This window comes from Fusarium falciforme, chromosome 13 (assembly GCF_026873545.1).
Source record: "Fusarium falciforme chromosome 13, complete sequence".
In the NCBI taxonomy this organism is placed as follows: domain Eukaryota; kingdom Fungi; phylum Ascomycota; class Sordariomycetes; order Hypocreales; family Nectriaceae; genus Fusarium; species Fusarium falciforme.
In genome coordinates, this window is record NC_070556.1 from 224331 (window position 1) to 246028 (window position 21698).

The window sequence follows — 21698 nt, forward strand, 5'->3', positions numbered from 1 at the left end:
GTCTACGATTACTATTCCCTTTCTGTTGTAGCCCAACAGGGCTCTCTTTGGCGGTGCATTTAGCACCAATCTGGTCCAAGAACATGGAACTTTCTCTCCGAAACAGCCATTGTTGACAGCCATCCTCTGCCGCTTTGAGGATCAAGTGAAAGCAATTTACAAACCGACCTAAGTAGCAGCAGCGCGTCATTGACAACATTTTTAAGTCCTTCCGTAACGCTAGTCAGTCAAGGCAGAGGTTTTAAGCTTGAGAGAGATCCACGCTTATTGACGAGATGAACGTGCCGTCCGTGCACACAGTACATGGGCCTAGTGGGGCTACTGGAAAAGATCATCCGGCGGCCACCGTCGCTGTGGAAGGAGTGGGCCTGTGCCGATCACTAGCAGGGATCCTGTCATGCGAGAAATATGATTGGCTGTCACTGGCTCAGCAAAACCTGGTTTCCATCTTTCCCATTCTTGTACACGGCGATTGCAGCTTGCTGGAGAAGACGATAAGCAGACTGATTTGACACGTCCATTGCCATTCCAGCGAGTTCTGGCGTGTATTTTCTGTTTTCGAGCGTTATAATTGAGAGGATTACGGAAGCGGTGCTCAGCAATGCTCTTTGCTAGGAGGTAATAACCGTTGCCGCACTTAGGAGATGACAGATTTTCGGATACAATTTCTGTTCCCAAGATTTACAACTGCCGCATTCACAAGCCCACAAGATACCACTTACAATTAGCTAGCATCGTAAAGCTTCCATATCCCGTCAACTTCAATTGCGACAAGCCTCCACTACCGCGCTTGCCCCACGCCGTTCCAGTCATTACGACAGTACATGAGGGGAACCAGAGTTTGACATCTCTCGATTGCAAGTCGAAACAATGGATTCATTAGACGCCAAGTTTGATGAATGTCGAATCGGATATCTTGGCGTTCCATTCGATGTAAAATTCACTCCAGGCCCTTCTCCGATGCAAATCAAACGATCCTCAGGGATCGACCGATTCTCAATGGGATCGATCGAACGAGCCACCCGACTCACTCAGTTCACCCGAAACGTATTAAAGACCACTCATAGAGTGGTTTCATTGACGCGTTCAGCTACGGGCGCGGTTTTTCGCAAGACAGAGCGTGATTTGTCTCTTCATAACCCGTTACTGTGTTGGTGATAGGAAGTGTTAGGGCGTACAGCTAACTGTGAGTGTATTTTTCTCTGGTCTGCCGTAAGAAAGCGAAATTTTCAAATACAGTAAGAAACGGGCTCTGATTAATCCACTCATCTGCATCAGTACAGGGAAGTGTCAAAAATCCGTCCTAGGAGACCTAAATCACCAAGACCCCCTAAACTCATAACCATGCTCAACGGGTAGAGCAACGGCATTTCCTGACTCAATGTTATCGTTCGAGTTGATCAAGAATCGTCGTTGCTTAACAAACTTTGGCCAAGTGTTGGTCCAGACAAAATACTTGATGCTTGCTTCAGCGTTATCAAAAATGGTGGCATCAAAGCCGTCGGGGATGTCATCCCAGCAGACGGTCTTGTCTTCCATTCCGTCCGTCTCATTGATTGACCCGGTCATGATACCAGTCTGAAAACCGTGAGGCGATGCGGAAGACGTCTTGGCCTTGGTGGTCATGGCGAAGGGCCCAAAAGGCGGAGCGGGATCAACATTGCGCTTATCGCCAGAGAGAATGCAGGCATATGGCTCGAAAATAAACTCGAGCCTCTTGAGGTCCTGTGAGGAAAGGTAGATTTGAAACTCGGCACTGCGGGAGCTAATAAAGTCGACGTAGATTTGAAGAGCGCTATTGAATCGTTCGCAGAGAAGTTCTTGAACCACGTTAAGTTTAATCTCCTCTGGGCTACGAATTGCCGGAGGGAGCGAAGATTTCCAGTCAGCGACGGCTCCTAAGAAGGCGATATTCTCTCCAGAGAGATCACGAAGGGCAGAGAACTCCTGAAGTGGCCTGGGGTTTCGCCAGAGGACACACTCGAGAGCTTCCATGGTGAGGAGAATCTCGCTGGTGTTACCCTTGATAGGGTCATCCTTGGACCATGCGCTCAGTGATGGTCTGGCCACTTTCAGTTGCTATTGAACGATCGAGCTAAGATGTTCTTGGCGTAAAGTGTGGTATCTAATAACCTCCCAGCAGGGTAGGAAAATAGTGAAGATCTCGAGCACCATGATAGAGATGGCAATCCTTAAATCGAATGAGCTCGATATTCCGGCAAAAAAGCGAATATCGGGATAACATACCATTGAGGCGGAACCCAGATGTGATTAATCGACGACATAGCAGGGAGATATAAAGCAATAAGCCACATAGGGGTTGCATGAAGACTACGTAGTAGTTAGCGTCTAATCGGGTCAAGTAATATCAAGGGATGCTAACCTCGATAGACAGCAAGCAATAGTTTGGGTTCTCCACCCTTGCGTATCATTAATTCCGCGTGCGTGCCAGAGAGTATAGGGAGCGACAATCCATGTCCAGAAGAATTGCCAACAGATAGACGGCCACCTAGAAAATGCGTTAGAGCTCAGGCTAGTAAGAGGAAATCGTCGGCATGACCATTCCCAGCCTCTCCTTATCTGCAACTTATGAACGTCTTCAGTTCCAGAAATCTCAGTGCCAAGAATGCCGAAAGAGGGATGGAACTTTCGCGAAATGAGGTACATAAAGAGCGTAAGCAAAACCTTGCTGAATTAGTGATTGTAACGAGAACACCATGCTGCAAGTTGTGTCACCTGAAAACCCATGCCTGCGCCCACAAGGAGTAGAATCTTTCTAGTATAGCCGAGAGGTCGGAAGTGGGAAATGAGGGAACTCGTGTTCCCACCCTTGCTCCGAATCGAGGCAGCATCTGAAGTGAGGAGTTCCTTCTGGGCTTCAGCAATAACGAGAAATCGGGAATTAGAGACGTGGAACAGAGCGATACCACAGGGGAGGTAGATGCTGATTATCCAGTACTCAACCTGGGGTGAGGTGAGAGGAAAATAAAAATAACCGGCCTGGACAGTGCCCCAGTAGAGATGGAGCAAGGCGATAGCAAGGAATGATAGCGGTAGACCTCGTATCCTCAGGATAGGCATGTCACGACGACGCCATAGAAATATCATGCCGCCCGCAACGATAAAGGTCCAGGAGAGGGCAAATGCTATCCAGAAGATTCCAAGGCCATCAAGGTTGACCTGAGGCTGGGCCTTAGACTCCGTCGAGCCCGTCTCCGCCATGTTTGGGAGTGAAGGAAATGGGAAAGTGGGAACCGAATAGACAAGGTTTCTCAGGAAAGGGGATAGGTAGATAGATGGAAGCGGTGGGGGAATGAGGCCTCTGCAACAGGGAATCCTGGAAGCGGAACCAGGGGTTACGATATGAATAAGTATTGTTGGTGATGAAGTCCTAGAGGCTTTCTGAGAAGCCTCAACACCACCATCACGCCGCGGATGAGCAAAGAATCTAGCCAGCATCCATGAGGAGAGCCTCGTGGGCGACAACCCCTGATCCCGGCATCTGCAAATGCACTAATCCTGTCAGGAGCCCGATCACTGGGGGTGTCGTCGCTCGAGGCTCTCCCGATGACATTGACCCCGAATTTTTTCGAAGTAGGGCTGTCCCAGAGAGATCCGGTCCCCCGATTTATCATCCATTGGTCACAGAAGTTTAAGCGCGTTAGTGTGTTTGCCGGCAGCGGGCCCCAGCTTCCCCAGACGCTCAGACAGGGTCTTATCCCTAGCCCCTGTCCCGCCCGTGATATTGCCCTTCCGGTGGCGGAGGGGCTCGGATTGACATCTGCAGTGAAAGGCTAACCCTTGACCGGCCATGGCACCTGATGTAATACTGAGAGCAGACAGCTAAGGATCGACACCCATGGTTTCCTAGAAGACTTAACGCGGGCTCTGTTTATGGATGGATGGGTTGGCCCGTCCCAGAATGTTTCAGACGGAGGAGGACCCCGGCCTCACAAATGACGACAGAATAAACCTTGGGAACGCTGCTGATAGAGCCCCCGGCCTCGCGGATTGAGGAGCAGGTCACGAGCTCCACATGGCACACTTGGACTATATTGAGACTCCTCAATGCTGTTTGGTGGCGGAAGATGAGAGCTATGGCATATCCGGATGGCTCAAAGGGGCAACTTTGGCTGACAGGAGAAGGGTACAGAGCCACTCTCAGTTGTCACATAAACTATCTTATAACAGGGAGCCTGTTTAAAGAAAGATAAATTTCACCGTCATTCTCCATGCGTGATGCTATTGGAAAGGCCCCGACGCTACTTCCACTAGACAAACACCCATGATATGGAAAGCACGTCAAACGATTATCTTTTGTGTAACCTCTTCCTTTTTCTTTGCCGGTGTCTTTAGCCTTATGGAGTGGGGTAGCCCTAGGACGGATGATTGCCAAAGCCCCCGCAGGAGATGCTGGCCGAAGACGGTAGCTCAGAAGCTAAGGAAAGGGGCCAATTTTCAGTTGGGGCTTGGGGCACGGACCCATCACGTCCACCACGAAGCCCGGTCTTAACACTTTGGGCAACGTTGACCAGGGGAGTTCTGATGGCTCCGTTTTGCCAATGTGGCTATAGGTTGGTGGGTAAGATCCGCAGCCTCGTCCTGACCAAGCGCCGTCCTCACTTCCAGAGCTGTGGCCGCGTGTAGGAACCGGCCCGCCAATGTTGTGAGTGGGTTTTATTATCCACATTGGATAATGCATAGAGGGTGAAGGGCGAAGCTTTGCAGGGCTTTGAAAGGACCAGATATGACAGACGTTGGCCCATTGCAAGTCCAAAAACATGTTGCATTCAGAGGCTTAGCGACGGGGGCAAGGCCAACATGTATCTTCCCTTTGCTCTGCGTCAGTTCACGAAATTCAGGGTCAACGCGCAAAAGTAGGGTCTGTGTCTCTGCGATAAGCGACGTGTCATATGCGAACGTGGTGATTAAACTTGCATGCATTTCCTACTTCACCGAGACTCTCTGGTTTGGGCCTCATCCGGAGTTCGATTTCGAAAGTGGGTGAGATATAGATAAAGAGAAATAGACGCCTTTATCACCGAATTAACCCCATTGCGTCTATCCTTTCGTTAGACGATTCAGCTCGCTCAGCTTATACACATATCGAGAACTTCTCCGCCACTGCCCCTAGCCTATACTACGAAAAAGTCCGTCTCATAGGCACCACGGGGGTGCCGAGGGGTGGTCTCAGACGACTTTGTGAGACAGTCCCACGCCGCCATTCGTCACGCCCTAACCGGACCGGCGCCTACCACATGTTGATACATCATACGCGCCATCCCTGCGAGGGATTGACTTGGCCAACCACCTGTAAAACCTTAGCCACCTATAAGGGTAGGTCCCTCACCCCTGAACACTGGCCTAGCGGCAGGTAAATAGGGAAGGAAAATCAAATTAGTATCCTGCAGGTCTCAGTCTTGCTGCCACCTACTGGTTTCACATTGCTTTTGACATCCCTCACCCCCACATCCCTCAAACAACCGGAGGGACCTCCGCGATGGCGCCTTGGTATCTTTCCTCGCCCCGTTTTAAGCCCGCATTAATTCTGCTCCCGCCGCGAAAAGGGCTACGCCTGCGAAAACAAGGCCGCTCACGCCAACTTCTCCACTAATGTCTGCACGTATCGCTGGGACTCACGGGCGAGGCGGTTCTGCATGAGAGCGCAGTTGCATCCCGATTGCTGTAGAATTTGCATCTTGAGCTCATACACCTCGAGGGTTAAGTCGGCCACGCAAGTGGAAAGATCGCCCTGGATGCGCTTTAGGTCCTGCTTGCTAGACTCAAGTCTCGATATGTTTTCCCTCTTCTTGACCCGGAACTTGGTGGATGCGATTCGGTTCTGTCCTTGTATCCTTTTGACCAGGTCGTTATACTGTTGGGTTGATGGATCGCCATTGGTGCTAGCACTTCTCTTGCGGCTAATAGTTGATTGTCTCGTGTTCTTCTTTGGCCGTGGATCAAGGTTTCCGTTGCCTAACTAGGTTCGTCTAGCGGTTTTGCGGGTCGAAAGATCGCTAGAGTCACAATTCCGCTCCGGACTCGGATTCTGTGCTGTTGAGGGCGGGTACCAGTAGCCCTGTGGAGGAGGCAATTCCTTGGCAACGATATGTCTAGAACCTGAAGCTGGATCTGCGTACTCCGTAGTAGGATCAAGGGCATTCCACCAATTGGTAGAGTCGGTCATGGGACTGATATAATTCCAACGGTCTGTCGACTCGGCACAATAGCCATAGGCGAAGCCTTCGAGTAGAGGACTAGTCTGCGTGTAGACGCCGATTGCCGCGCTGCTCCCATCTCCTGATGTATCGAGCGGGGTTGACTGGTCCCACGGCCCCCATTGCTCCCATGGGAGAGGTTGGAAAATTGTTTGCTGTCCCAAAAGGTGAGTCGTCTTCCATGGGTCCCAGAACACCTAGAGCCCTGCCATCTATAAGATAGAGAGGCATCAAAAGGTATATTTCTTGCAAGAGGTTCAATCAATGGCCAAAGCACTGGAAAGAGTAGCTAAAGCACGGCTTTAACTATTGAATTGTGTTAAATAGATCGGTGGCTATGATTCTGTACGAGTGATGGTGGATTTGAGTTGATGGAGAATGGTGTAATGGAAGCTCGGAATCATCGGAGGTGAAAGATTATATACTGGTTCTTATGAGTCGTTGCAACCGAAACGACGCGTGTTCTAGAACATAGTTACGAAGTTAGGGGTGGAAGCAACCGGCAAGAGAGCTCATTTAGCTTCTCATGCATACCAGGACTTAAAGAGTGGCAGGAAGAGCGAGGTTAAAGGATATCAAAGCACTTGGATAAGGAGAGGCCGTGGCTGAGTCACAAGCACCTCTAAACACCAGACTCACAGCAAGTTTAGAAAAACGTGACTTGGCCTTAGAACCCAGGTTGCTCGACCTGGCGTCCTTTCTGAGGGCCATCGCCTGTCACAGTCTGACTCGCCATATGCCTAGAGGGATGGTGCCAGAGGAATGATGTTCTTGTTGGGAGAGATATTGCTGCTCTCTGGCATAGAGTTCCTTGGCGAAGACTTGTATGGCATCTGGCGCCTGGTATATGGTGGCGGGCGTGTGTGATCCCTGGGGCTGCTCGCCGTATGGCCGAACCGTCCAGGAACGCCCGATGTTACTCACGGTCCAGGTCCAGAGGCTAAGTCGGTCCAGGATGTGGTCCTGCAGCCAGTGACTCCTAGGGAAGCCGCGTCCCCTGCTGTGCTGGATATCCTGGGAGTGGAATTTCTTCAAGTGCCTGGAGAGAACCTCGAGGCTAGTCGATCGGAGCCCGCAATGCCTGCAGGCGGCGCCCTGTTGGATGCGGAGGCGAGGGTGGGGTGAAGAGCCATCCGGCCGCACGGGCAGTTTCTCTGGGTCTGGAAAGCGAAGGGATCGCATGAATGGGCCAAGCCCTCGACGAACCAGCTTGGAGATGGCATGCCGCTCTCCGAGGTGCCGCGAGGTACGGCCTCCATCGGCCTTGAGGGCGAACTTGCATTGAATGCATAAGATCGCTCGCTCTGGTTGATTGAGGTGAAGTCCGAGGCTGTCGAGCTGCTCAATTATTGTTCGCTTTGGCGAAGAGGATAACTGATTAGGACGAGGGCTGCTAATGGACACTGGGCTAATTAGGAGGGAAGGCAGCGCGAGAGAGCCTTCCGAAGGCTCTCTCGCCTCTCTGCATTATACAGTCCGGTCTGATAAAATATGCTGACACCCTCACCGATGGTGGGGAGGGTGTAATACAGCCCGAAGGATGTATCTCTATGACATGATATTTCATACTAATAACTCTGACTGTGCGCTGGCGCTCCACGGAGCGGTGCGTATATGATCGTGACCTTTTTTCGCCCTCTCTGTGTACTATGGCGACATCATCAAGAAAAAAGAGGTTGGAATAGTGGCTGGTCAAGTTGCTGTTTCTTGCGCCGGTCCTGGTCGCGGACTTTCATCAAAATACCTGCTACTCTATTAGGGTTTATAGAGCCTTAAGCGTGAATAACATGATGGAACTCTATGGTACTTGCCATCAGGTAGCTTCTCATAGTGGAGAGATGCCCGTTCAAATGGGGTATCGACCATTAACCCGTCTAACATCTTGGCCCTGGACACTGCAACATAGCTGAGCCCTATCTGGAAGTCCCGTTCAGACAGATCCGCCACCATCTTGTCCACTGTGATGCTCTGTAACTTATGAACTATAATGGCATATGATGCTATAAGTGGGAACTGCTTTCGTGCACAGGAGGACGTCCCAAGAAAGAAGTCTTGCTCCACTTGGAGTATAGATACTACCTCGCGCCCATCATCCGTGGTTAGATATAATGGCCTGGTATACTTATCCATCACCATCATAATGACAGATGGCGGGTCACGATTAGCATCAGCGCCAAAGGCCCAGCCGATATTATATACTGTCCCTTGGGCCCCATTAACTAGGCCTGTTGGATGTCAGATGTTCTGGGTTAGCATGAGGCGAGCACCAATACATACCAGAAACTGGCCAGCCAGGTTGCCGGCTTGTTCAGATGTTGCCTTCTCAGCACCATTATCAATGTTCTTCTCCATGACTTGGATTGCTGGGTGCTTCAGACGGACGAGGTGCTCATAGCTATACTCGTTAACACGAGCTTTCTTGCTATAGATACGAAGAGCAGCATCAAACGTATCGATCTCGCGCTGGCTTAGCTTAGCCTGCACACGCTGGCTCAGAAGTTTCCATGATTCGATGGATAACTTTAGACCACGTAATTCTTCAAGTGCAAGACGAAAGCCAGCCTGTTCGTCGCCCTGTTGGCGCTGGACCTTCTTCAAGAAGACAGTGTGGTTGAGTGCTCTATATGCCGTCTGGCCAGAGACCTCATGCAGGTCTTTGAGTGGCCTCATTAAAGTAGAGAGGCTTGTTCGCAATCGGCGGGAGCTGGAACAAGTCACCAACGAGGATGATGCTTCTGCCGTCAAAGAATTCGGCTGCTCTGGCAGGAAAGACCTGGCGGAGGCGTTTATCGATCCACGAAATGCTAGAGGAACCGAGAGTTCCCCCTTAACTTGAGGATCAAGATTAAAGTTTGAAGTCTTACGATTAATGTTCAAAGTCCTAGATGGGACCATTCAAAGATATAAGGTCCCAAAGGGCCTCTTATTGAGATTAGGAAAAACTTAACTAAGAATAATTACAATCACGACAACAAGAACTACCTGTTGTCAAGTGCACTCAGCGCCCCTACATGACACAACAACAGAGCTTGACTTCTTATCCTCTTGCTCCAAATGTGATGGACCATTTATCGTTCTAGTGCACAAGACTCGAGACTTTCCTCTGCGATGAGAGTATCAGCTTAGAAGTAGACACAAGTATAATACCGGCCCCTAGTCCACCTCCCGACAGCTCAGGCCGGCAGGAGTCAGGAATAGGAGAGGATAGAACAAAGAGTAAGCACGCTCAACAAAAGGCCTCGAGAGAACGGTCACTGATTGTGATCCCTGTTTCTGCCCCGGATTCTAGACATCAGCTACCTCTGAGATTCCAGCGAGAGTAGGAAATCGTCTCAGCTGTCCCAGATAGCTCCATATGCTGGAAGCCCCTGGGACTCAATCTCATGGACGACCTTGTTGGTGATTTTCTCATTGGCGATAATAATCACAGCCTCAGCGCCGAAGTTCTGTGCCAGGTTTAATCGCCTCTCTACGACTCTAGAGGGGAACCAGCACTTAGGTTTTCAACACCACAACCAGAATTACTCATCTTATATAGCTTGATTGGGTAGCTAAACGCCTCAACAATGTAGAAATGCATTCTTTTTCCCTCAAATCTATGTTGCTGTTGTATCACACGGTCAAACTTAATGACCTCGAAAGCCGTCGGAGAACAGAGCGCGGTAGAGCGTTACAATTTCCTATTCTGGGTTAGTAAGCTTTTGGTGTGAGCGTTACATTTTCTAATTAGGTTAGCACACTTTCACACCCCTAACACCTCAATTCCTAATTTCTCAAGTGGAGTCAGCAGCTGTCACCAGCAACAGAAAGCAACAATGGAGTTCCGATTTGTGGACGAACATGACCCCGCTGCGCTACGTCGACGTTGCCTGCAAGCGGAACGTACCTGGAGATGGCGGCAGCGGCAAAGGGCCAAACAAGATATTGAGACCACAAACCATCATGCTGAGTCGTCTCGAACAGTTGAGTCTATGGCGGAGAATGTGCAGACGAGACCAGAGAACGGTTCGTTGGCCAACACTGGGGAGTTTGGATCTGACAAAAGCTCTTCCGAGGACATTTTTATCACTCCTAGTCAGGAAGATGATGATCTGGGCATAATCGACACCGATCCAGCCTATTACGACGAAGAACCAGTCGACGCCCATAGTGCCGAGGAGCGCGAAGATCATACAGAGTCTGGGAGTCCAGAGGTCTATGCTGAAATGCAAGCAGATCTTCTTCATGACAACACCTGGAACGATTTTCAATACGCCACGGAGAAGTTTGTTCAGCAATAACTTGTTGGAATCCATGATTGCAGCGCCAGGGAGCATCGACAATCTCTAGCAGTGCATATAGAAGCTGAGGGAACATTTAATCATCATAGGATTGCAAAGCTGTTCCCTCGCAACGTGCCTCATACACTTGATAAACAGCATTTTCTCAAATCGCAAACTTATAGTGAGACACCGAGTCTGGGCCCTCCTCAATGGCAAGAGCTATTCTCTGGCCATACACCTCGACAATTCGAAGGCAAGCCTAAGCAGGCCTGGCTCCACACCGAACATTCACGACAGACTCCTCCGGCCGTTTCATTCGACATCAATAGCATCTTGGGTTTTGCGACTTCTCCTGCAACAGCAGTCCACGGGATTCGGTTTTATTCTGCTCCTCGGTATGGTCAGAACATTTCCACAGACGTTCACCTGACCTTGGATCGCGCGGATCCAGATCTGGAGCGGCCCCGATTGATTCCGTCACGACTGAAAGACGTGCCGCATTTCATCTTCGCGAGGGCCGAAGGTCCTGATTATATCACATTTCACCTATTCTTTCCACATTTGCCATGCTACCACGACTTCAATCGGTTGGATAACTTATATATAGGCATATATATATATATATATATGGTAAACTAGGTTGTTCTATATTGTAGGTGGTGAGAAGGCAATGATGCGATTCTTGATCGAGAATGTGCTGAGTGCACCAGCGCTGCTTTTTAGCGATGTTATATGTTATTTTTACCCTCCGCCCTCTGACAGCCCCGATATCGTTAAGGCCTACCCTGTACGGAGGGACCTTCCCATCCGGTTTGTTTCCCTTGTTCCATAAAGGGCGACTTGGCCCAGCTTACAAGGTGTGTCCCAGGATATTCCTCCCTAAGATCACCTCGCAAGCCCAATCCGCTGCCTGACCTCCCCACCTCCTCCCAACCATCCTCACCATCCATGGCGGAGGGTTCGTGCTCGGCCGGGCGTAGGACAATGACGAGTGGAATTCTGCCTTCGCCTCGCTGTGATAGCTGCGCGCAAAGGGACAATGCGGAGGAGGAAGCCCGTCCTGGGTGAGTTCCGTGCGCGCGATGCCGGTGTGACGTCTGGGATAGCACCCGTGTTCGACTGGGCTTGCGTTCCTGCTAGGACGGACCGCCGCGACCCGATGCTGAGTCCAATGTATGGGGTCGACGTAGGCACGTACACCGGCCTAGACACCTTCTTGGTATCGTATGAGCTGAACAGGCTAGCAAACGAGGGGTGGCGTTGGGCCAGCCGCCTGGTCGGGCGGACGATACCGGGCGTGGATGAGACTATAGGCAGGGAGGAACCTGCTGGCGAAGGCGAGCAGATTCTGGACGATAAGAGATTTATGTTCGAGGGGAAGAGTGAGGGCGGAGGTAGCTGTAGGTGGCTATTAGTGCCGGGCACAGTCCATGGGTATGACAGCTTAGAGAAGGAAATGAACAAGGACGCAAAAGCGAAGGCTGATAAGCTTATTGGCATGGCCGGGGAATGGCTCCTAGCAGGGCCGTTAAGTGGTGCGGCAGCATTATGAGTGGCTGGTGGCGACTCCATCACTATATAGCAATGCAGGCCACCGCGGAGAGCATCTGGGAGAGTGAAAAGCTCAATATAAGATTCAAATAGCGACCGAACAAAGGGGAAGAGGATACAAAGTGCCTAAAACAGTTTCGCCAAGTCTATCATTTAGTAATACATTCAGCTCGAACTATTTTCTGCACCAGCCTCTCGCCTTACCTTGGCATGAACTTCTCCAATCTCCATCAATTTCTCCCCCTATGCAATGCCTTTATATTACTCTGGTTTCATACTCTATCTGGTTTAAGAATTTATATGCTCCCTTTTCTTTTTCAGCTCTAATCATGACGAAAACGGCGATGTCGCAGTTTCAGCGATAACCGTTCTTATAGGTGAGACGCTCATGGTGGTAGCCATTGTGTAGGAGTCATCAGACTTTCTCCCACAGCCTACCTTTGGTCAGGTACAGTCTGGCAGCGATATAGAACGCAGTTCCAGCACCAAGCATGCAGCCAGTAAAAACTTGGAGCTTCCAATAGCTCCCGTCTGCTCCCGAGATTAAGGCACCCCCGATTGGGCTGCCAGTGAGGGCAGCCACAGACATGAACGCGTACATGGTTCCGGAACGGGTGCCTATCTCCTTGAGGTCTGAAATGTCCGCTACCAAGGCCGGGCTGATGGCTGTATAAGTGCCGGAACTGAATCCAAACAATGCGGCAAAAGCGATGGCCGACCCATGACTGTGCCCTGGCAGCCACAATGCCAACACAAAGATGGTCGAAAGAGTCGCGGCTGCCATTGACACGTTGAAGCTGCCAACTTTATCTGCTATGTATCCCGGTAGAATACGCCCAATTCCACTGTTGCAGTCAATATCATGTCGCTAGGCATGGGAAAGAGTAAATCGACGCCTTCTGTGTAGGTAGATACGGGGATGCCCGGATTTTACTCACCTCGCCGCATTGAAGATCGAGACCAGGTACCCAGCCATATCATCTGACAGGCCGACATATTCACCGTAAGTTACCATGAATGTAATGGGGATGAACATGCCCATGGAGTAGAAGAAGCCCGCCAAGGAGGTTAGCACAAAGGAGAGCGACGTAAAGGGGCGAAGATAGGCCATGATGCCGGTCTCCTTTGGTTGAGGTGGGACTCGTGATCGGACGGTTAGATTTGTCAGAAGAAGCAGGCCGAATAAGAGGAAAGCGCAGACACGCATCGTCCACCCAAACCCAATACGTGGTATCAAGCGATTGACCAAAACAGGCAAGATAGCGCCGCCGAGACTCGAGCCGCTAGCTGTGATTCCCAGGGCCAGAGCACGCTTTTGTCGGAACCAGGTGGCGACGCAGCTGAAGGACGGATACAGAACCATGCTTGCACCCAGGGGGCTGCAAATCGCCTGGGATAAGATGAACTGGTAGTACTGAGACGATATCGAGGCCATCATTAAGCCAAAAACGTGTAGCAGTGTCCCCACAAGGAGAAGGTAGCGCGGGCCGAAATTGTCAAATGCTCACCCCACGAAAGGTCCCTGAGTCATAGCTTGAGCACACATAACACAAAAGACTTGAAATCAAGACCTACAGCGATGAACATCATAAACATTGATAAGGCCGGAATCCATGAAACAGTGCTGGGTGACAAGTCCCGCAACTGGTTTGCCTCGTAGTATGCCTGAAAAACGCCGACGCCTGCCTTACATGTTAGCGATTCGGAGTCTTATATTCTAGACAGCAACATGGGGAAAATTGTCGCACAGTTGGTCCAGCCAAAGCTGACAAAAAGTCCAAAAAAGGCCCCCAAGACAGCCAACCAAGCCTTCAACCCCCCATCTGGGAATTCGGTATTAGGCTTGGGTGACTCCGGTTTCGGTCCCTCGACCCTTGGCTCTTCAGTGTCTGGGTCCATGGCAGTTCTGTCAAGCGTGTGTGGAAGTTGCTTTGATCGAAGAAAAGTATAACAAAGAAATGGACGCAAATTATACCAGCCAAGAGACTCGAAAAGTATATTGAGAACGTATTGCGTGAGTCACTGCAAAACTTCCAGGGACAATATGCTGATATAAATGGCAGATCTGGATATTTTCTATTACGTGATGGCATGCCACTGCCTCTGCGGCCCTGGTGAAATTACCTCGTCAGTCATGCATTTAAGAGGTCAGCTAGAGGGCGCGAAGTGGAGGCTCCGCGGAGGTCCGAGTCGGCCAATGGCAGCGGATCGTGGGGCTCAACTAAGTCAGTGCCTCTTTAGCAAGCCGCTCGGGGGTCCGAATGAGTTTAATGTTTTCCCGAATGTTACTCTCCCCATCCTCATGCCACTTCGGCGAGTCGACGCAGTACCTTACCTTGCTGCCCAAGTTTCAGTCCACTCAAAGACCAGATGAAGCGCTCGCTATCAGAAAGCAGACGTAGCGCCTGGCAACAGCCGGCTTCTTGCGAGTTCTGCCGCTCCAAAAAGATTCGCTGTGACAAGGAACGGCCTTGTTCGAACTGTACGACTAGACAACTAGAGTGCCGATATGTGTCTGGTATGTTCAGAGCGAAGAAAAGCTCGCTATCGTGACGGGGTGTGAATTCTGGTCGACGCTAAAAACCACACAGAAGATGCAAACCCGATCACTGAATCGGAGAGGGAGGATTATGGTGCCGGATACTTGTCATTGAGACGGTAGGCTTACGGAGAAGATAATATCACAGGTATGACGTATTTCGCTAATGTTCAAAAGGCACGTCCAGGAATTACAGAGTCGAGTCCAAAAACTGGAGAGCTTGGCTTCTTGCCAGCCTGGATCCGCCCTGAACATAGCGCAACATCGCCCTGAGAAACGAATCCCCACGGTCGGCCGGCAAGAAGACATATCACATACTTGGAAAAATTTGGAAGAATTCGCAGCAACCCCCCAACCCGAACCCGCAGCGAAGCCATTGATCTCGCTCGCGCCAAGTTGCGCTGGGCCAACCGTCGCGAATTCTACGGGAGCCAGCAGCTTGATCGCCGCTCAGCTCCCCCATGTACGGCTTGCTCGACTGTTGTTCAAACATTATGTGCAGACAGCCGACAGCTTGCATAGGGAGATACACATTCCTTCCACCGAAGCACTCTTAGATACTACGTATGCCCAGCTGTCAGCTTCATTGCCTGTATCCACTGAGACCTTGGTCTTATTCTGCAGCATCTTCGCCTCCAGCTCATTCTATGTGTGCCATAAACACTCACATCAAGTGCATCGCGAGCTCAAGGATGCTCATGAGTTGCATCCTGTATGGAAGAGGATAGCACTGGAGTCGGTCATGAGTCACGATGCGGCTGCCTCCTTGACTCTGACATCGTTGCAGTCTATATCCATCATGATGTATTTGACGTGGGATTCCGAAGGCCAGTCAACGACGTTCCATACCCTACGAAGTCTGGCACATACGAAAGCTGTCCAGATGAAGCTTCACCGACTGGATGCAGATACGGCAACGGACGTTGTCCAAGCTGAGTTGAAGCGACGATTGTGGTGGCATCTTGCAGCAACAGATTGGTGTGTAAACTCGGTTTCGTCTGCACTTGTCAGCCAATGCTAACTCTTAAATAGGTTAATTGCCAGCGTGCCCGGTCCGCAGGAAGGCATCTATAGCTTCCATACCAAACACATGTGTGTTCGGTATCCTGCCAACCTTGACGACGAAGACATCCGGCCGGATGGGCTTTATACAGAAGGCCTCCCGGCTGATCAGCTGACGCAAATGTCATATTTTCTTCAGCGGTTGAAGTTTGCAGAGCTCTGCCGCGACGTTATGGACAGCCTCCCAAGCGGTGAGGCGAGCCTACCCTACGATCAGGTCTTAAGGATGAGCAGCCGCTACAACGACTTCATGGACCGTCTTCCCTGGTTCTTTTGCGCCGATGAGAAAAGTACAGCCCAGGCCGCAGTTCTGGCAAGCCGACGCCCCTATCTTCTCCGCCAGAAATCCGTGCTGCTGTACGGCATATATTCACGTATCGGTCGTCTACACCGGCCGTTTCTGCTGCGAGGCACCGACGAGAAAGAATTCTTTTCTGTTTCTCATTCCTTGGCCATCCAGTGCGCTGAGAGAATGATCGAGATCCGACGCATGGTCGAGCCTGGCGACCTCTGCCTGCACGTCCATTCTCACAGCATGGACCAGCACTCGTTCAGTGCGCTGCTGCTGTTGTCCATGGGCATCTTGGGGGAAAAGGACACAGAACTCGCGCAGAAGCGCAAGGCGAACCTGCTCCCCATCTGCAGCATGCTAAAGGAGAAACAAGGATCGCTAAGCCGAGCCGGCCATAGCATTTCTGCTGCCATCGACCGCTTGGTGGAGATCTTGGAGAGGCCGAATCTAGCGCATGATTGGCCGGGGGCTCACCTAGACGGACCATCGATCCAGGATGTAGCCACACTCTGGGAGGAACTAATTAAAGAACTGCCCAGTCCGTCAGACATTCCATGGGACGACTTTCTCGACTGGCAGGGTCCTTAGGCTCACTTTCCCCTATGGAATGGATGTATTACGCCCGTTAGAGTTATGGGCAACTACCGCTTAAATGCATGCTCCTTTTCAATCTCTCTTTGCGGACTATTCGGACCTGGACCTTACATATAAGACAGACGGGGCCGTTGCGATCGACTCACTAGCCAGGGCGTTGGCCAAAGCGTTCAATACCAATGTCAGATATGGTATCTTTCAGCACTTACCCCAAAGAAGCCTCGTGTGGCAAACGGTCTCAGGGTATTCCCATGGAGCGGGTATCTTTCGCGGCTGGTCAGGCGCTTCCGTCGTGGTCTTGGATGGCATATCACGGGCAAATCGAGTATCCGGACACTCGATACAGTGTGTACTGGGATACGAGCGTTCAATTTGTAGAGGACAAGGAGAGCAACGCGTCCAACAACCCTGAGAATGATGGCTATGTTTTGAAGGCTCGAGTGAGACGGCTTCGAGATTGCGAGATCAAACCGGAGGGCTTAAGACACGTTATACGCGACGAGAAAGACGAAGTCGGGCATCTGTGCTTTGACAGCCAACCAGGGAAGGCCTTAACGGAAGTGTGGTGTGCTATAATGGTAAAAGAGACTAGAGGAAAAGATGGAAAATGGCAATACTATGTGCTGCTTGTTACAGAATGTGCGATGCACCCGGGATGCGCAAAATTTAAGAGGGTTGGAATGGGTTAGATCCAGCAGCGTTTCATACTGTTTGATTATGAAGACGATACGGCACAGATTGTATAATGTTTCGTCTCGCAGTTCAATTTATCGTTTCTGAACCTCGGTTAGATTCCGCGTTCTTCTCTTAGCAAACCAACACACTCACATCAATCTGAGATAATTCAGTCCGAAGGACTTTCATTATGACGATAACTTACCACGATAACTGAATTGAAAAGCTCTACTCAACGGGGACTGGTCAGATGTGTCTCCACTCAATATGGATTGATCAGATCACGGTCTTTGTCGGCCTGCCAACGACATATGTCGCTAACGCGCCGTCCTTCCTTATCCTTCCTCATCAACCTGTCCCTCCAATCTAACTTACTTATGGCTTATTCTATCCCTTTAATGAAGATTTGTAGGAACTGTAAGCAGGCGAAGCCGGCAGATTAATTCATTTCGAAGAAAAAATCTTCCATATCATGTGGAAGGCTTATAGTTAATTGTCTCGAATGCAGGAATCGGTAAGCCTTAGGCACCTCTAAGCGTACTGCAGAATAAGCTGAGTTATCCCTAACATATCGAGAAGGATTGCTATTGATAGACTTGTAATTACGTATACTAATTAACCCATGGGAATCTATTCTGCTGGGAACACCAATTGCCACGTTAATACGAGCAGGCGCGCCGATTACTTCCTGATTAGGTCCTTCGATTGCTTCTCAACAAGGCGTACTACTTGGAAGGCCGATCAAATCTCTAGTATCAAGTCCTTCTATCTGGCTGAGACTAGCCTGGGAAAGATATTCTCGTCCACCTATGCTGCTGCAGTAGTCGGCTAGTAAACGTCCGGTTATGGATCGTCGAGATTTCGAGCTTCCGCATCTTGACTATATGTGTGATCTGTCGCATTGCCTGTTGTCTTATAGAGATAAGGAGCTCCTATAGAAGTTCTAGACGGAGCTGGAAAATGACTAAATGGAATATTGCGCTCGCTGTTAGGAGATATGGTTTAATATGGACTTACACGATGGTATTTGTAAGAGTTGCATTGCTAAGGATAAGAACAAAAAAGAGGATGAGCCTTGGTTTTTTTCAGCCGAAAATCACTTAGATTTTAACTTAATCCCTGCGTTCCTCCCCCAATTGACAATAGTAGAAGAGATGCTAATTGCTCCAGTTCATGTGTTCGTGAACGTCATGCAGGTTCGAGGGCAGCAATACAAATATCGTGGCCATATTGTGCACTTTCTCCACGACGTTGGCAAAGTGTATTGCTAACTTCCCTTTTCACCCTCTGAGTTAGATGTTAGCTTGCTACGTTCCCCTAATGCAAGCGAACATGCCCACCTTAACCGCCAATTCAGACGTCAGTTCCGCGTACGCCGTCGTTGTCTCCAGGAGTGGCTGGATTTCCTGTCGAATAATTGCCCGGGCTACTGAGATATTACCGTCTGCCAGAATCGGATTTCGGTGCTGCCTGAAGATAGCGATGTACTTGATCAGGTTACTACTGTTGAAATAACCGATTCTCTTTCAGCTGATTTGGGTAACATCGAGAATGACGAAGTTGAGCCAGATGAGGTTGACCAGTCTGCGTGTCATGAGCCTCCCAATCAGGAAATATCCCAGCTGCCAATAGGGCTGCGGAGACCGGCGGAAGCCGACGGAAGTTCGAGCCCCCGGCTCAAGGGAGCATAGCAAGAACCAAGGAACGCAGCTAAGTAGCTGCTCAGAAGCCGGTCGGACCAAAGGGATCAAAAGGCTACCAAGAATATAAGGAGAAACGCACACATAGCAAGTAGAGCAAGAATCAAGACTGTCACGCCTCGTTACCTACCTGCACGCAGGTACATAGCAGCTCGATCTCCTCACTCCCTTCTACATCTTTTGCCCCTGACACTGCGGTACCAGATCTACTACCAGAGGATACAGAGATGGAAGCATTGCATTCGCAAGTTCTTGGCGAAGAGCACGATGAACTGCTTCCTGCACGACCATCGACACAACATCAGCTTGAAATACCAGATATTTGGAGAACACCGATAAATGAGTTCAACCGATCACAAGCACTCCTGTCCCTAGCCTTTCCAATACTATTTCCTCGTAGTCAAGCTGTTTTCGTTGAGCCAAGGTTACGGTCTATCAAGTATGCGGACTACATTCAGCATGCCCTTCGATGGCATGATGGCAGATTTGCCCGTCATCTCACTTTCCGGTTTGCGGATTTCAACACACTGATGCGGGCACAGGCACGGGCGAAAAGCAGCTATTTCGTCAAGCAATACCAACAGTCTAATAACGCGAGATGATCTACTAGACGCTTTCAAGAACCCCGAATCTGCAGAAGCTCAGCAGTTGCTCAACTCGATCAACCGCCAGACAGCACAGCTTCGCGGGACACGCCCATATTGGTACCGAAAGCGTCGAGAACTTGAATCTTATACCTACAACCTTGACTGTTCTGGTGCTTTTATTACATTCAGCCCGGCAGACTTGCACTGGAGAAGCCTCTACCAACATTTATCCCAGTTTCAAGACTGGCAAGAGTTGCCCGAGCAACAACGAATGAGTATTTCTAGCAACCTTCTCAGAGACAATCCATATATTGCAGCCTGGCACTTCTATAAGCGGTTTGGCTTATATAGAGATATCGATCTGAAGCAGAAATTTAACGTTACTAATTTTTGGAATACGTTTGAATGGCAGGGTCGTGGAAGTAGCTATTGCCACGGCCTGTTCTGGATGGACGGTGGGCCTAGTGTTGACTTGGAAGATGAGCATTTATGGATGAAATTCGCTCGTATCTGTAGTTTACACGTCATAGCTTTTAATCCTGAGCCAGCTCGAGTCCAATAGCAAGGAGAAGGTAATCCCTTGGCTGTAAATCCATTATAGCAACCCTTGACGTTCTAATGGCTCTCATAGGTTCTGAACCGCTGCTAACGCTACTACTGCTGTGAGGCGTATTGCCCATGAAAGAAGAAGGATTTAGAAGAGATTCCTTGCCGCTTTTTCTTCCCAGGGGATACGAGAGATACGGCTGATGTTGTTCGACGATAGGGACAATCCTACTTCTCCTTCGAGGCGACCAGGAATGATAGCCTTATGAACCACTATAATCGGTGTTTTAGTCTTGGCTGGTTAGGCAATATTGATATCTCCCCCTGTACCGGCCTTCAAGCTGTGATTAATTATGCAGCCAAGTAACAGAGCATCATAGTGGACAATATGGTGACAGATCTATCTGAACGGGACTTCCAGACAGGGCTCAGCTATGTTGCTGTGCCCAGGGTCAAGATGTTAGACGGGTTAATGATCGATACCTCGTTTGAACGGGCGTCTCTCCACTATGAGAAGCTACCTGATGGCAAGTAGAGCTCCATCATATTATTCACGCTTGAGGCTCTATAAGTCCTAACAGAGTAGCAGGTGTTTTGATGAAAGTCCGCGACTAGAACTGGCGCAAGAAACAGCAACTTGACCAGCCACTATTCCAACCTCTTTTATCTTGATGACGTCGCCATAGTACAGAGAGGGTGAAAATAGGTCACAGTCATCTTCCGCACCGCCCCATGGAGCGCCAGCACATAGCCAGAGTTACTAGTATGAAATATCATGTCATAGAGATACATCCTTCGGACTGTATTACACCCTCCCCACCATCGGTGAGGGTGTCAGCATATTTTACTCATCACCAAACCATCGAAGAAATATCCAACTACCATCCATGCCTGAAAGTGAGCTCCATCACTCTTAACTCTTTCTTCCCAATCACCATCCATTTATCACCATCCTTCATCTGTTGGCCTCTTCCCATTGCATACCGCTTGTAGTAGTCCGTCCCACTGCAATCTTCCAGCGAGCACACTCCACCAGCCCAATCGGCAGGGGGTACTCTTTCAGCATACATAAACACGGTCATCTCAATCAGTTCAGGAAACATGTGTTGAACAAGCATTCTGATTGTGTCACCAGCTCCTTGATGATATGTCCAGCTGGCGCTGACAGCCAATCTCTGCAGACCTTTCCCCTTCGGATCACGAAGACTCAAGTCCGATAGCAGGCGCGACATTCTGTAATAGTCCAGATCGCCAAGTACAACGACGGTATCAACCGCAGGATTGATATACAACACACGATTCAAGTCGTTAATACTATCGCCAGCATGCTCATATGGCGCAACAGTCGCAAGGGGCAATTTGACGGGATAACAATCCAATGCGGCGGACCTCGCCTCGGAATTTACAGACAGCGCGGCAGGATTGTTACAACCGCTTTGCCATTTTGGCACACCTCCATGTTGGAAGTCATCGGCGTAATGCGATCTGCGGGCGTGGATCTCGACGATACGGGGCGTAAAAGAGTAGCGCCAGATCTTTAGTCGGAGCTCGAAAGGGAGGTGGGGAAAGACTTGAAAAGACAAGGATGACCCAGGTGCTGGAAGTGCTAGTTCCGCTGCCGATTGCAGTCTGTCGTTGACCATAGTCAGCGCCCTTAGGGAAAGAGTGGCAT

At 50.0% G+C, this 21698-nt stretch overlaps 3 protein-coding genes across 3 annotated transcripts; 1 reads left to right on the top strand and 2 right to left on the bottom strand.

Annotated features, from left to right (window-relative positions):
* Positions 1–1317: 1317 nt before the first annotated feature.
* On the bottom strand, positions 1318–3222 carry NCS54_01465800 (Hypothetical protein; the record flags this gene model as incomplete). Its single annotated transcript, XM_053159796.1, has 6 exons — positions 1318–2079; positions 2134–2191; positions 2248–2331; positions 2384–2509; positions 2561–2685; positions 2737–3222. The coding sequence occupies 6 exons, from the start codon at positions 3220–3222 to the stop codon at positions 1318–1320; spliced, it is 1641 nt and encodes a 546-aa protein (XP_053015771.1).
* Positions 3223–10033: 6811 nt separating this feature from the next.
* Positions 10034–10498, top strand: NCS54_01465900 (Hypothetical protein; the record flags this gene model as incomplete). Its single annotated transcript, XM_053159797.1, has 1 exon — positions 10034–10498. One exon carries the CDS (start codon positions 10034–10036, stop codon positions 10496–10498), a length of 465 nt encoding a protein of 154 aa, XP_053015772.1.
* A 1948-nt stretch (positions 10499–12446) lies between these two features.
* On the bottom strand, positions 12447–13466 carry NCS54_01466000 (Monocarboxylate transporter 2; the record flags this gene model as incomplete). The annotated part of the gene is made up of 2 exons (XM_053159798.1): positions 12447–12876; positions 12970–13466. 2 exons carry the CDS (start codon positions 13464–13466, stop codon positions 12447–12449), a joined length of 927 nt encoding a protein of 308 aa, XP_053015773.1.
* Positions 13467–21698: the final 8232 nt, after the last annotated feature.